Consider the following 13,048-nt stretch of genomic DNA (forward strand, 5'->3'; position numbering starts at 1 on the left):
CAGACATATGCAGCTCAGGCGATATGCTACAGGGACCTCAGCAAAGAGGCCAAAAGATCTCATCTCCCTTCTTACTCTGAGAATTGGCTCTCTGTAGCGCAACAGGGACACTGGCACAGAAACTTGTTGCTGCCTATTTTGGGATTTGTAGAATATTTGTTTCCAGGGCAGTTAATAATTCTGGCATATACAGAAGATGTTAAGTGCATCTGCAAAGTCTATTAGAAATACAGATTTCCATGCCAAGCGTTAGCCAGTAATTACTACAGGCATGCCATAATCTTAAATTCTGAGAGAAAGTGCCAGCCTTGTGCTGTGAAGCCTTTGCATGCATACTGCAGCAGACCTTGTTTCTGAAGTCAGCTTCCAGGAGTCAGTACTTAGGTCCATTTCTCTAATGCAGCTTTGCAGCTGCTCTGCACTCTGAACTGTCTGTCCATTGTCTCTCTTAAGTTGCTTATTTTGACCACTGCACTCTGCTGCATAGTTCTTTATATTTTGTTCTATTTTGTGTGCCTTCAAACATTACATTCGCATTACAAGAAATGAATTAACCTACCTTATCATTAGGAAACATGTCTTCAGCTTTTTGAGTCTAATATTCTAGCAGACAGTTTTCATTGTTCTCATGCTAAGGTTCCAGAAATTTCACTTAAAAATCATGCACCAGAACATCACAAGAGCAACAAAATTTTAACTTTGTGAAGACTGGGCTCTTGCTCCTCAGCAAAGATCTGAACTTGAAAGCAATTAGCTTACTGTGCAGATCATGTTAGATAATTTCCAAATCAGCATTATTTCTCTGTGAATAAGAGCGTGACTACTGTCACTCTTTCCTTATTCTATTTTGTTACTGAAGTAAGTGCTTATAAAATGTACCTGCAAGGAATAATGTTATGGGAATTTCACACTTCACTTATCTTTTCTGCATTCATGTCTTTGCTCCTTTTCTTCCTCCTTACACGGTAATTATTGCATGTATAATATCAACCCTCCCACTGGCACTAAGCAGCCCTTGTCACTCCCACACTTTACAGAGAGCACACGTGATTGAGAAACTGGTGGCAGAAATTTCCTATCCAATGCTGAACTGATTATGGAAAAGCTTGCAAAACTGGTGCCTCTGTTACGCAGTTTCTTTGTGCCTGTTTGTCATGTTTGTATAGGCAAGTAAATACAAATCTCCTAATGCTGTTTTTCATTGACTTGTATTTATCCACCTCTCTCCCCCTCAGTGATAATGGACCTAAAGCAAAAGAGGAATTCCCGTCATGCAGGCAGCAATGAGAATGTTGAAATTGCAGCAGACTCTGCAACAAAACACTCCTGTGCGGAGCTGGGTCCCAGGACTTACTCAACCTCAGCTATTCATTTACAGACTTCCACTCCCATCTCCAGGCTGCAGGGCAGACCAAAAGGTGTGCAATGGCAGTGCATTTGATATACCAGCTGTTACTACAACTCAGGCTACTTTGTAGCTCCTGCTTGGGTGAAACATGGCTTCTAGTGCCATTCAAGTATAAAACCAGAGCATTAGTATCTTCATTCCTATTTTATTTTATTGATTAGATACAGGGTTTCCTCACTCTTGTCATGTCATCAACTTGGCAGACCACCTTTGGATGTCAGTTCTCCTCTGGTTCCCTGCCTAGCGGTTCACAGCAGTGGTTGTAAGATTGATGCTTTTCTAGTGTTGGTTCTGTAAAACCCTCTTGATCACCTTAGTCTTCTACACTGCTAGCATGCATTGGAGACTGACCTGAAAGATTAACCTTCCTGTGTTAATATGGCCTTTTAAGTTTTGTATTCTTTTCAGGCTGTAATTCAGAAGATAATCTATGTGAACAGTCCTCTGAGGTGGAGTTTGTAAGCACCAGACAGCACGGTAAGCTTGTAGCATGCACGAACACTTCTACATGGACTTTTTCCTAAAATAAGTTTCAAAAACAATGCTGACATTGAGATGAGTTGCCTTGCCTCAGAAACAGACTTTTTAATGCATGGCTTTTCTGGACAATGTTTAATTCCTTCCTCAAGGGAGTGACTCAGCAATAAAAAAAATTAGAGGTGGAGGGGTTGTGGATGCAGAGTGGGAACACTGGTGCAGAAGCAGCACTGCCTGCTTAGAGATTTAAGGGAACACTTAATCTGAAGGCTGGTTACCAGCTCCTTCCAAAGAAATAAACTGAAAAAGAGACACCAGCTTATTGTGAAACTTCTTCAGAGTTTGCTTTGCTTTGTTAATAGTTGCTGTAAAAGAAAAGCCCAGAATATATTTCTTTGTGCAAAAAGTGAGAAAAACAAGATGGATCCTGAACAACTTCAATTGAAAAATGAAAATGGTTTCTACTCTGTCCAGACTTTGGTATCCTGTGTATGTTACGTTGTTAATGTTTTCAAAGTGACTTAGTTGCACAGGTTCTATTTTCAGAAGGCATACTGTAGCCAAGTCTTTTAAAGAATCAAAGGAACTTAGGATCTGTTTGTTCAGTGCCTGTTTTGTGTTTTTCAGTGTCCAGGCCAAACAGTTTAGAGAGCAGCAGAAATGCTTCCAGCAGTAGTTCACCTCTCAATTTGAAAGGTAAAGCTTTTATAACTGAGTTCTGACAAACAGGAAGTGAAATTCCATGAAACTGTGTACAAAATGCTGTTTTCCTTCCAATTAAATCTGAAGACTGCTGTTTTGAAATTGTAATGATTATGCAATCTGAGTGTGGCTGTCTTGGGAATCAAAACTGCTGGCAAGAAGTATTTTTCTGAGATTGATTCTGGCAAGTGGCAGCTTTTAAGGCAGGCAGTCTAGTTTTGCTTCAGTTTGACTGGCATCATATTGTGGGAAGTACCATGCTACTGTTAGACTCCTTTTACAACAACAGCCTCTGCTGTTCTTACTCTGCACACAGCTTGTGTATGGAATCTCTGTGCTCTGGAGATCTGCTGTTGCTGAAATTGGATGTGCTTGAAGGATGCCAGAAGACCTGATGCTGTGGAAAAATCCACTTCCTGCTTTCCCACTTACAGGTTTCGGTTCTCCAGTCACATACACAGCCAAAACTAGGGAGATCTAATGGCACAGAGGTTGTAAAGAGGACCCCTTACTATCTGTGTTGTTACTGCTCTTTGGACAAGTAGTTGGGCTTTTTTTAACACAGGGTCTTAAAGTATGTATTGTAAGTCATTTACTAGCCCTGATGTTTCAACATTCTGACTGCCTTGAGTTCGGTAGGAGAAGCAAGGTAAAAAATGCCACCTACTCTGTGGAAATGCCATCTAGTGTGGAAGTGGCCCTGGATGATAAAGTTCCTACCTCAGTGAGAAATCTGAAATGAAGAACAGTGCCTTTAACAATATTTATGCTTCTCCTCAGGTTCCTTAGATCATATCCATGGTAGAACCGACAGCCTCAGCAGTGAAGATACGGTGCCAAGCAGAGAGGCACCAGCCTTGCTCCATGACAGCTATCCCTTTCACTTTGCTTCCACTGTCTTAAGCCCTAGCAGCAGACATGAATCCTCCTCCCACAGAAATGGTTTGATCTCATATGATATACCTCAGAAGAGTACTCCATCCCAGTCTTACTCAGGCAGACAACGGTCTGCCTCACCTGGCAGTGAAATGGTAACTTTGGAAGAGTTCTTGGAAGAGAGCAACAGACTGTCCCCACCAAGTGTAAGTAAATAGAGATAGGTAGCCCATCTCAGATGTCAAGAAACTGTTCAAAGCTGATTCAGGGGAATGTGGGGATAGGGAAACAAGGAAAGACAAGAATATTCTTATTCATATGTGTGGAACTTGCAGAGAACTGTGGAATGTAAAATGAATGAAACAGCTAAGGCAAGATTAACTATCACACAGCTGATTTATTGTTCTGTACCAGCTATGGCAACTTAGGCAAATAATTCACTTCAAGTACTATGTATTGGACTGCTGGGGCTTTTTAATATCAAACACTTGGGGTCAAGGTTTCATATTATATTGTCAGTTCTCAGATACAGGTATTTTTGTGAACTGATAAGTTTTCTGTGTAATTTTCAGCTGCTAAATCTGTAATTGGATATGAAACTTAATGGTATGTGCAACACGCACAGTTAAAGCCATCTTCTAATCTGAAACTACCATTAGTACATTTGAGAGAGAATATTTTTCTTGCCACAGGAAGTTCTTGATGCTTTTACCATGCTGTGTGTTTGTATGCTGACTGGCACTGTGCTGTTGGTTCAATGACTGCAAGAAAACATCACAAACTGAAGTGCTTTGTCAGATGTTAAATGCTTGTTTTCTAGATGGCATTTGTCTTCTGGCATGCTGTACAGTAGTGAGGTAGTACAGCATCAAGCGTGTTAGTATCTTAAGAATAATTCATTGGTAGTGAAAGCAGCCACATATTTCTGTGTCATGAATGCCTTGGCAACAATACTGAAGTCGACAAATCTGTACCATTTTATGGCATTGGTAAATTCTGGTCCTTCAGTTTTCAGAGTAATATTTAAATATACTTCCTATTCCCTCGTTACCCTAAGTACAAATCTTAGCTTGAAAGATGTTTAAAGTTAGATAATTTTTTTTATGTATTTTTGTTTGTAACTACTTGACCATGTCACTATTTTCATTCTTTCTGTCATCCTTTTTCCTTTTCAGCATCAGCACAGTTTAAATGAGAGTGAAATGATTTCATTGCACCAATTTCTGTTAGAAGCTGATGCACTGTATCCCTGTTGCTATTCCCTGTGTCCTTTCCTCCATCAGGAACCTTCACAGTCATTTGAATCGATCCTCAGTCATTCATGTCCCAACAGAATGAGGCACAGAACAGTCAGGGGAAATGGGAGATCTACTTCACTGTATATCCCCAGGGTATTCGTTGTTCTTGCTATGAAAGCAACAGCTCCCAGCTTATAACAGCTTTTGCTAGCACATTAATACCTATAAAAGCATCCTGTAACTCTTACCTGTTATTTTAAAGGCTACCAGATCACTTGCATTAATTGCTCATAAAGTATTTCCAATGCTTGTTCAAAAATATGTGTGGTTTTGGAGGACTAGTCATTCTGTAGTGTTAATGTGCATATTTTTTAATGTTTAAAGTGCATTTAAAATTAACCCTAACACTTTAACATTTAGGTGAGCATAAAAATCTTCCCACTGCACTATTACCATTAATGGTGTTCATGTCTCGCAAATGAGTTTTGTGACTGGAAGAAACATTTGGAATGCTAGTGAAATGACTGTGTTAAACTTTAACACACTCCCTAGAGAAGAGTAAAGAAATAAATTCTGTGAGCTTCTTTCAGCACGTTTTTTTGTGAAGACAGCATGTCCCTTAACTATTCTGAGCATGCCTCGTACTAATAGTCCAATGGCAGCTGATCAAACATCACCATTTTTGGATTGCATGGACCATCCCCATGAAATATTTCTTGTATGTTTTCTTTTACTGCCAGGTTAATTGTCTGACTTGGAATTTGCAAGTTAATTGTGGACAAGCAATCATATCTCAATTTGTGTAATGATTTTTTTGTATATTTCATTATATTGTACATGCTTAGCTTTTGACGTGCATTGTATATTGACTAGGAGAGGTGAGGGGAATCAGTGGAGAAGCGATAAAACTTTCTTGTAATGCTAGCTCATCTCTTGTTATATTCCTGAAGTTACAGTGGAGTGTTGATCAGATGAACTGTATTCTGGAAGGTGACAGACCATCATTGATGCTGATATCAATGGCTGATGTCATTAATATGATATTGATGTTACAATGACAGTCGCTGGTGTGAAAGGAAGCAAAAGAGCTGCTGCCCAGATTGCAATTGAAATGAAACTTAAATTTTATGACAATTAATCTGGCAAACAAGGCTGTCATGTTCTAAATTTGACGAGCATGACTTCTTGATTTGTGTTTATATCCATTGTAAACATTTATATCTTCTATTCCCCACTTAAAAGATAAAATCTAGAGTTGTGTTTGGGTTGAATGAAGTGAGAAGGAAGTTTTATCAGAACACAGATGTCTGCATGATTCTTTAAACAAGTGTTTTCATTAATATGGCATGTGCATGTTTTCTTACACCAGGACACCTCCAGTAACAGAGATGACTTGCTCAGTGATTATTTTAAGAAAACAAATGAGCCTTCAGCTACTGGGAACCTGCTGGTTCAGCCGTCCAGAAAGGAGGGTGCTAAGATGCCCAGTAGTCTTGTTGCTGCAACTGTAAAGACCATCGCCAATGAAGAAGGAAGAATAGCTGAGCCTGGAAATTACACAAAGCCAAACCTTAGACAAGTAGAACCTGAGCCTCTCGCAAACTCCCTGGGATCCCTTAAGATTCTTCACACACCACAGCACCAGGCTGCCAGTGGGATGCGGCAGATGGCGCAACCTCAGCAGCCTGGAACCACGAGCAGGAGGAGTACATCACTTAGCAGGGCATTTAGTTTAGCCTCTGCAGACCTCCTCAGAGCCACTGGCCCGGAGACCTACAGGCAAGAGAGTCCTCAGAAGTCAGCAGCAGACCAGCGTGGGGGCAAGGATGCTGTTGGTCAGACAGCTAGGGCTTCAGTGCCAACAGGCTCCCAGGTAACCTTAAGAGAGAGACCACAGTCTGCCAAGGTGGGAGGTTCCTTGCAAGGTGTTGATTCCCGCTGTTGGCAGCTTGATGCAAGGCGCCTTTCCCTGGCCCCAACAAAAGATGAGAGGCCAGTCTCTTTCCATCAGCTTTCTGCCTCACCCACTGCATCCACCAGCAATCTGCATGTCCAGCAACAAGGGCGCATGAACTCTGTGCAGCACTACTCACCCACATCACACACTCCCTCTAAAGTGAAACCCAAATCAGCCCCTTGTACTGGGGAGGTGGCTGCAGTGGCCCCTGCCAGACCTGTTTCCAGCAGCACTGAGGGAAGTGTTTCACTAGGGCAAAGCCAGGGTGATGCCCTAATCAGCAAGTGCCAGGGTAAGCTGCCAGAAGGCAGTGCTGGGGCTATGGAGGAGCCCATGAGAGGGAACAGTTCCAACAGCACTCCTGGGTCTCCAGACCCCCAGAGGGATCAGCAGACGGTTTGGTATGAGTATGGGTGTGTGTAACCCACAGGTGCAGCTAGTAGTATGTGTGTTTGGCCTTGCTGCCATCTGGGTAGCATTTGTCTAGACACTGTGCCAGGTCTTAAAAGGCATCACCTGCATGCTGCTCTGAGTGTTCTCCATGTCCTGTTTTCTAGTCAAACAATGTGTGATTAAGAGAAAGAGCAAAACCCCAGGCCTTCTTTTGACACTGTTGTGCCTAAAACAAAGTGGAAGTCTGATGCCACTGCGGGCTTAACACCTGATTTTCACAAGTGTTAAGCATTCTGCACTCCAGAAGCTTAGCAGGATTCTCTGTCATTGCTGCAGTGTGCACCCCTTCTACCTGCATTAAAGAAGAGTTTCACAGGTCATGTGTGGGTGCTGAACCCAGCCCTGCCATTGATAACCATACTGAAAAGGTAAAATAAAAGCCAAACTTCTCCACAGAGACAGAACCCCAGATATTTGGCTTAAATAGCTTAAAAATAAAGCTGAAGAGCAAAACTACATGGCTTTAGCCATCTGTTAAAATCTTTTCTTGCACAGCCACATTTTATAGAGGTAATGTGTAGACTTCAAGGGTCACATCTTGACCTTCCCCAATGGGACTGTGTAAACATGGAGAGGCCAGTGTGATTACCTCACCGCCTTCACTACAGCTGCAACTCAGTGGATCTTTGACTCTGTAAGCCAAGTGGTGCTGCCTTTTGAAACTTGTTTTATCTTTTATACAAACACTGGAACTAATGCAACCTTTCAGGAGAGATGCCGTTTCAGTTGTAAAGGTGGCATCTCATGTACAAAAGTGTCTTGTAAGTATGTGTATATAAGAAGTTCAAGTATTGTACAGGAATGCTATGTAAATTGTATTATTACATCCTATTGTGCATGACAGCCCACGCCCTAAGCAGTATGCGGGATTTTGTCTCTTAGAAATCCTTGTTTATGTCTCTAAGAGTTTTGCTCAATATGGAAAGCAAAATAATTTTGTATACATGTGAAGGAAATATACTTTTAAAAATCTATTTATGTGCAAAAAAAAGTTCCTTGTATGTTTCTGTCCAGAGTGTCATCAGCTGCGTGTGTATATATGATCAAATGCATATCTTTAATTCTGTTTCATGTTTAAGCTGTTTTTCTGGCAATAGACAAAATCCTTTAAAAATAATACTTGTTTTGCTGGTTCTGATTTAATCTAGTAGAAGCTAAAACTGATCCATCTGAGGATGTTTTTGTTATCTAGTATGTAGTGATCCTGGTCTGGAAACTACAAAATTGTTTATAATAAAGATTAAGATAAAACAGATGGATGTTGCACTCTTTTTTGTGTTTTCTTGGGGGGAGGGGCAACACACTTTATGGTGCTAAATGGAAATCTCTCTGCAATAGCTTTATGTAAGCCTCAGTATTGGTTTGGGTGTCTGAGTGGCAGGGTTGTGTTGGGTTTTGTATTGTTGCCACAGAAGGGGTATCAGAAATCTTCCTGTTTGATTGTAACCTTACAGGCTTTAGAAGGATCATTCATGGAAATTAAATGACTTCCAGATTGCTGTAGAATCAGGCCAGTAAATTTTTATGCTTCTCTGACCACTTCAGACAGTGCCCAAGCACACTGTCGATTTTGTCCAAGCTTGCATCTTGTACCATCAGTTTTGTGCTTAATTCTCAGGATGCATTACAAAAGTGAGAAATTACTCATCTTTGAGCATGAAGGGAATTGCAAAAGGAACTTTCTGCTTTCTCTGTTATTTTAATTGCAAGCCACAGATTTGCAACAATTTTAAAATTATGTGCTCTACAACAGTTTTAGAACATGCTGCATGTTTTTAGTAAACTCAAATTCTTCTTCCAGAAATGTCCCCTCAACACTGATTCTTGGCCTGATCATTAAAGGTGGAAGACTGCAGTTTCTCCCTTGTTTCAGTTCCTCCCTGGAGGTGTGTGCTTGATTGCCCTGCATGCTGGACTGCTGAGGAATGGACCTGTCTGCACTCCTGCATGTGCTGTACTGCCAGGTAAGAACTGGGGCGGGTGGGAGAACAAGGCCTGCCTGCAGTTAAGCTGCTGCTACTCTTTGCTTTTCTGGGGTGGTCAGAGCAGTCATGGGTAGAATAAATGGGTGTTTCCATGTGTCAGAGCTAATGCGGAACAGGTCAGTTGTGTTTAGGGGCAGTGAGTAATCGGCAAACCCTGCTGGTGGAGCTGGATAGGAGCTGCTGTGAGGCACTCTCTTGGTGAGGCGGCAGGAGCTGCTGTGAGGTGGTTCTGTGAGGGAGCAGTGGAGGGGGCAGCGCTGCCAGGCTGTTTCTGGCTTCTTGGTGCTTTCCAAGAAGAAAAGGGGAACTGTGATGAAATAGCAGCTGTTTCGCTTTGCACAACTTCAAAGCCTGCTGAGACCCGCCCAGGCAGCCGGGCCCAGCCGTTGGCAGTGCTGGCAGTGAGCTGCCAGCTGCCATGCACCAGGAACACATTGAGCACCAGAGAGAAAGGGCCTGCCTGCAGAAGGCTTCAGCACACTGGCTTGTCCCAGCTCTGTGTGCCAAAGGGCTGTAGGCTGCTAGTATTACATGGGGGAAAGCATTGCTAGCTATGTGTGTTAATAGTGTGAATGGTTCTGGACGTAACACTTCAAGTGATAGTGTTCAATAATGGAGTGCTTCAGTTTGTGTACATGCCTCATTCATTCTCTAGATCATGTTCTCTGTCAAAGGGCAGGTTTTTGAAGGGGATACCACCCCAAGGGGGCAGCTAAGTTGCCAATAGGTTTCTGAGGAAGCCAAGGGGCTGTGAGTTTTGCAACACCCTCACCCTGAAGTCAGTGAAGCTGTTTGACACAAGCAAACAAATTTTGCTTGGAATTGCAGGCACTGTATGATGATGGTATTTGCTTGAAGTAAAAGAAATGGCTGCTGTGGAAGTAGCTTCTAGGGAGTTGCGTGCTCTGCAGTGACAGTACCTTCTTACCAAGAAACCTGAAGCCCAGGTCCTTTACAGAGACACTGTGTCATGGAAGCCTTTTTCTTATTAGGTGTTTTTCAACTGTTCCTCAGACCTGGGAGCTGATTGTGAAGTGAACAGATCTTTTGTGATTTCAGTTAATTGAGTTTAGAGTATAAAACCTCCAGAAGAATTAAAAAGTAGAATCTGCTATTTTCTGTAGTGAGGGAAGTTCCAAGTGTAAGTACATTGTAAAAATGGCTGGTAGTTAGCTTAGAAAAATGATCATCAAGGAGCACTATGTAGTTGAAATCATTTCTGATCATCCAGGTGTTTGAGACTCTATGACATGAAGAAAGACTTTTAACAATGTAGAAGAAATGCTCCAGAAATCATTGGTTCATGTGGAATGGCTACCACCTGGATGTTACATGGATGTAGAGAGATGAACACTTTTTTGTTGTTGTTTCTGTTAAGCATGAATCCAGCTGTGCTGAGAGCATTTGAATTGTGGTTTAGCATTTTTAGATGGTGGAGGGAGGGAATCACTTGTGGTAAGCTTTACCAAGAAATTTTGTCCTAATAATTGCTTCTCTGCCCATAAAGAGTTGTGGAATAACAGATCCTGGCAGTACTGGAGATGTTCAAGGCAAGGTGGAAAACTCAGGAATGTTCTTATACATCACCAGTACCAGGTGGAATTTATCTGACCTAACAGTGCAAAATGAAATAGCACAGTTATTAGAAATAACAAATGAAGTTATATTTATGAAAGGTTAGTGGACTGGAGAAATAGACTGGGATGTGAAGGCCTATCTCAAAAGCTGGTGCTAGAGACTGCCATAAGAACTGAGAGAATGGCATCAGCTGGAAAGTGCTGAAAAATGTTGTAATTTAAGAGTACTGCTGGGAGTTTAAGGTGACTGGGAGAAGCTCTGGCAAGATTTGCATAACTAAATTGTGTTCTTCCAGTCACAAGGATTTCTTCAAAAGTATGAAGAGAACCATAGACAACAGAGAGCTGCTGTTTAAAAGCTTCTCAAGTGGGAATCCTTAAAAGGCTAACTGGGTCCTAAAGACGCTGAATTGTGAGTTGGTGTGTGTGACAGAAAACTGAGGTTAGTTCAGATTTGGAGGATTATGAAGGGTATTGTTAGAGTAATACAGCTGATTGTGCACCCCAGTAGCAGACTATTTGTACTTCTGTTGAACCTATAGAGGGGATAATTTATTGGCTGTTGGGGGTTTTGGCAAGGATAATGAGGCAGGAGCAAATTTGGGTTTTATTGACAACAGGACAATGAAAATGTGGTTATTCCACACAGAGAGAATCTAAAATATGTCCAAAACAAAACACTCAATGTCATGGAAACTAATGTCAGCTCTCTATCATTCCCATATGCTGTTCTGATCATCTCTCTACTTGCTTGTTTTTAACCAAAGATTATCGTGATTGAGGATTATGTAGCTCTGATGATGAGGCTGTGCTGAAGTGAGTAATGTGTGTTGCATACCAGAATGAGGAAGAGCAATAGATCTAAGCATTGGCATTAGTCTGTGGAAAGCATGTATTGCACAAAGGGTAAAACATAAAAAGCCCAGCTCCCTCTTCAGGGAATGACACTCTGTGGTGTGATCTCAAAGTCATGCAACCTCTCGTGGTAGGGGGGTTGGAACTAGATGATCTTGAGGTCCTCTACAACCCTAACTATTGTATGATTCTATGCTAAAAGAGAGAGTGCTTAGGAAGAGGGAAATGGAGCTATTGGTTAGACTCATTGCACCAGGCTCTTATGGAATGAAGTAGATTAATATAATATCATAGTATTTTAATGCTTTTGATTTACAGTATGAGATAGTTTACAGTATAGCTAAACAGCCTCTGCTTTAAGAAAACATCAGCAGATAAAATATAAGAGGCTCCTTCTTTTCTCCAGCATCAGGTTCTGCCTGCCTTTGGATTCAGGATGGAATTGGGCTATCATACTAGGAACAACAGGCACCTTCTCCATAAGAAAATCCCTAAAATTTGCAAGTCAAAGATCACCTCACTCACTTTTTCGGTAGTTGGTGTGCTCTTAAGTGTGACATGCATTAATGGTAAGTAAAGCACAGTTTGTGTTTGGGAACACACTGCTAAGGAAGAACATGAGAGTGTGAGAAGGATATTCCAGCTGGAGAAGCAGAGCTCCCCAGTGGACTGCAGAGGCATCTCTAGAGACTTGCTTTGGAGGGAAGAAGTTTTCTGCAAGAACTGAGCAGTAAAGTATGTCTGCAAAGGACTGAAGTGAACATTTTGTAGTGTTCCTACTCTGATTGTTTTACCATTCAGATGGGTATTTTGAAGGTTAGGGGATGTGGAAGTCTGTTTTCTCTTAATGCTTTAAATATCTTTGACCAAAATTATCCTATTCTTGTTAAACCCATGGAAAATGCTTCTCTGCACCTTTGCGAAATATTTTTTCCTCTAGTTACCCAAAACCTGGAATTTCCATGTGCGTGCACTGTGAGCCCATAAACTACCTAATCCACAGATGTGTGTGTTTCAGAGCTGCTGGTTACGAGGGGATGTTCAGCTGCAGCATCTCGGCCATCTACAGAGATGGGAAACTCACAACCAATTTGGGAGTGCTCCTGTAGGAGCCTTTTGGCTATTTGTGAATGAAAGTAGAAGAAATACTGAGAATCAGGGAAATATCTGAAGGGAAAATCTTGGAACTTTTTTTATTTTACAACTGCAATCCCCTAAATAAGGATTGCTTGCTTCCAACAGTGCAAAAGCCTGTCAGAGTTCAAAGAATATCTGGACAATGCTCTTAGTCGTAAGGTTAGGTAGTCCTGTGAGAAGCAGGGAATATGACTTGATGATTTTTATGAGGCCCTTCCAACTCAAGATATTCTATGATTTTCTAAAAAGGCAAATAGAGAAAACAGGCACTCACAACATGTACTGGATAGACCTTGTATTGATTTAGCTGGCAATTACCTAAAATTACGCAAATGTTAGTAACCTTCAGTTTCCTCAAACTTCTGAACTTGCTCACAGCTTTT

The 13,048-nt window shown here is 41.5% G+C and overlaps 1 protein-coding gene across 2 annotated transcripts in view; it reads left to right on the plus strand.

Annotated features, from left to right (window-relative positions):
* Window positions 1-8,366, plus strand: part of CCDC88C (coiled-coil domain containing 88C) — a 104,347-nt gene extending 95,981 nt beyond the window's left edge. Inside the window, exons 26-31 of one of the 2 annotated variants that reach the window (XM_031049322.2) lie at window positions 1,236-1,418; window positions 1,817-1,885; window positions 2,513-2,581; window positions 3,368-3,669; window positions 4,639-4,854; window positions 6,071-8,366. In XM_031049322.2, coding sequence (XP_030905182.2) covers window positions 1,236-1,418; window positions 1,817-1,885; window positions 2,513-2,581; window positions 3,368-3,669; window positions 4,639-4,854; window positions 6,071-7,081 — 1,850 coding nt within the window. In that variant the 3' untranslated portion in view covers window positions 7,082-8,366. The remainder of the gene's footprint in view (window positions 1-1,235; window positions 1,419-1,816; window positions 1,886-2,512; window positions 2,582-3,367; window positions 3,670-4,638; window positions 4,855-6,070) is intronic. The other variant, XM_005149505.3, reaches the window with a different exon arrangement.
* The last annotated feature ends 4,682 nt before the right edge of the window (window positions 8,367-13,048 follow it).

Source organism: Melopsittacus undulatus, chromosome 4 (assembly GCF_012275295.1).
Source record: "Melopsittacus undulatus isolate bMelUnd1 chromosome 4, bMelUnd1.mat.Z, whole genome shotgun sequence".
In the NCBI taxonomy this organism is placed as follows: domain Eukaryota; kingdom Metazoa; phylum Chordata; class Aves; order Psittaciformes; family Psittaculidae; genus Melopsittacus; species Melopsittacus undulatus.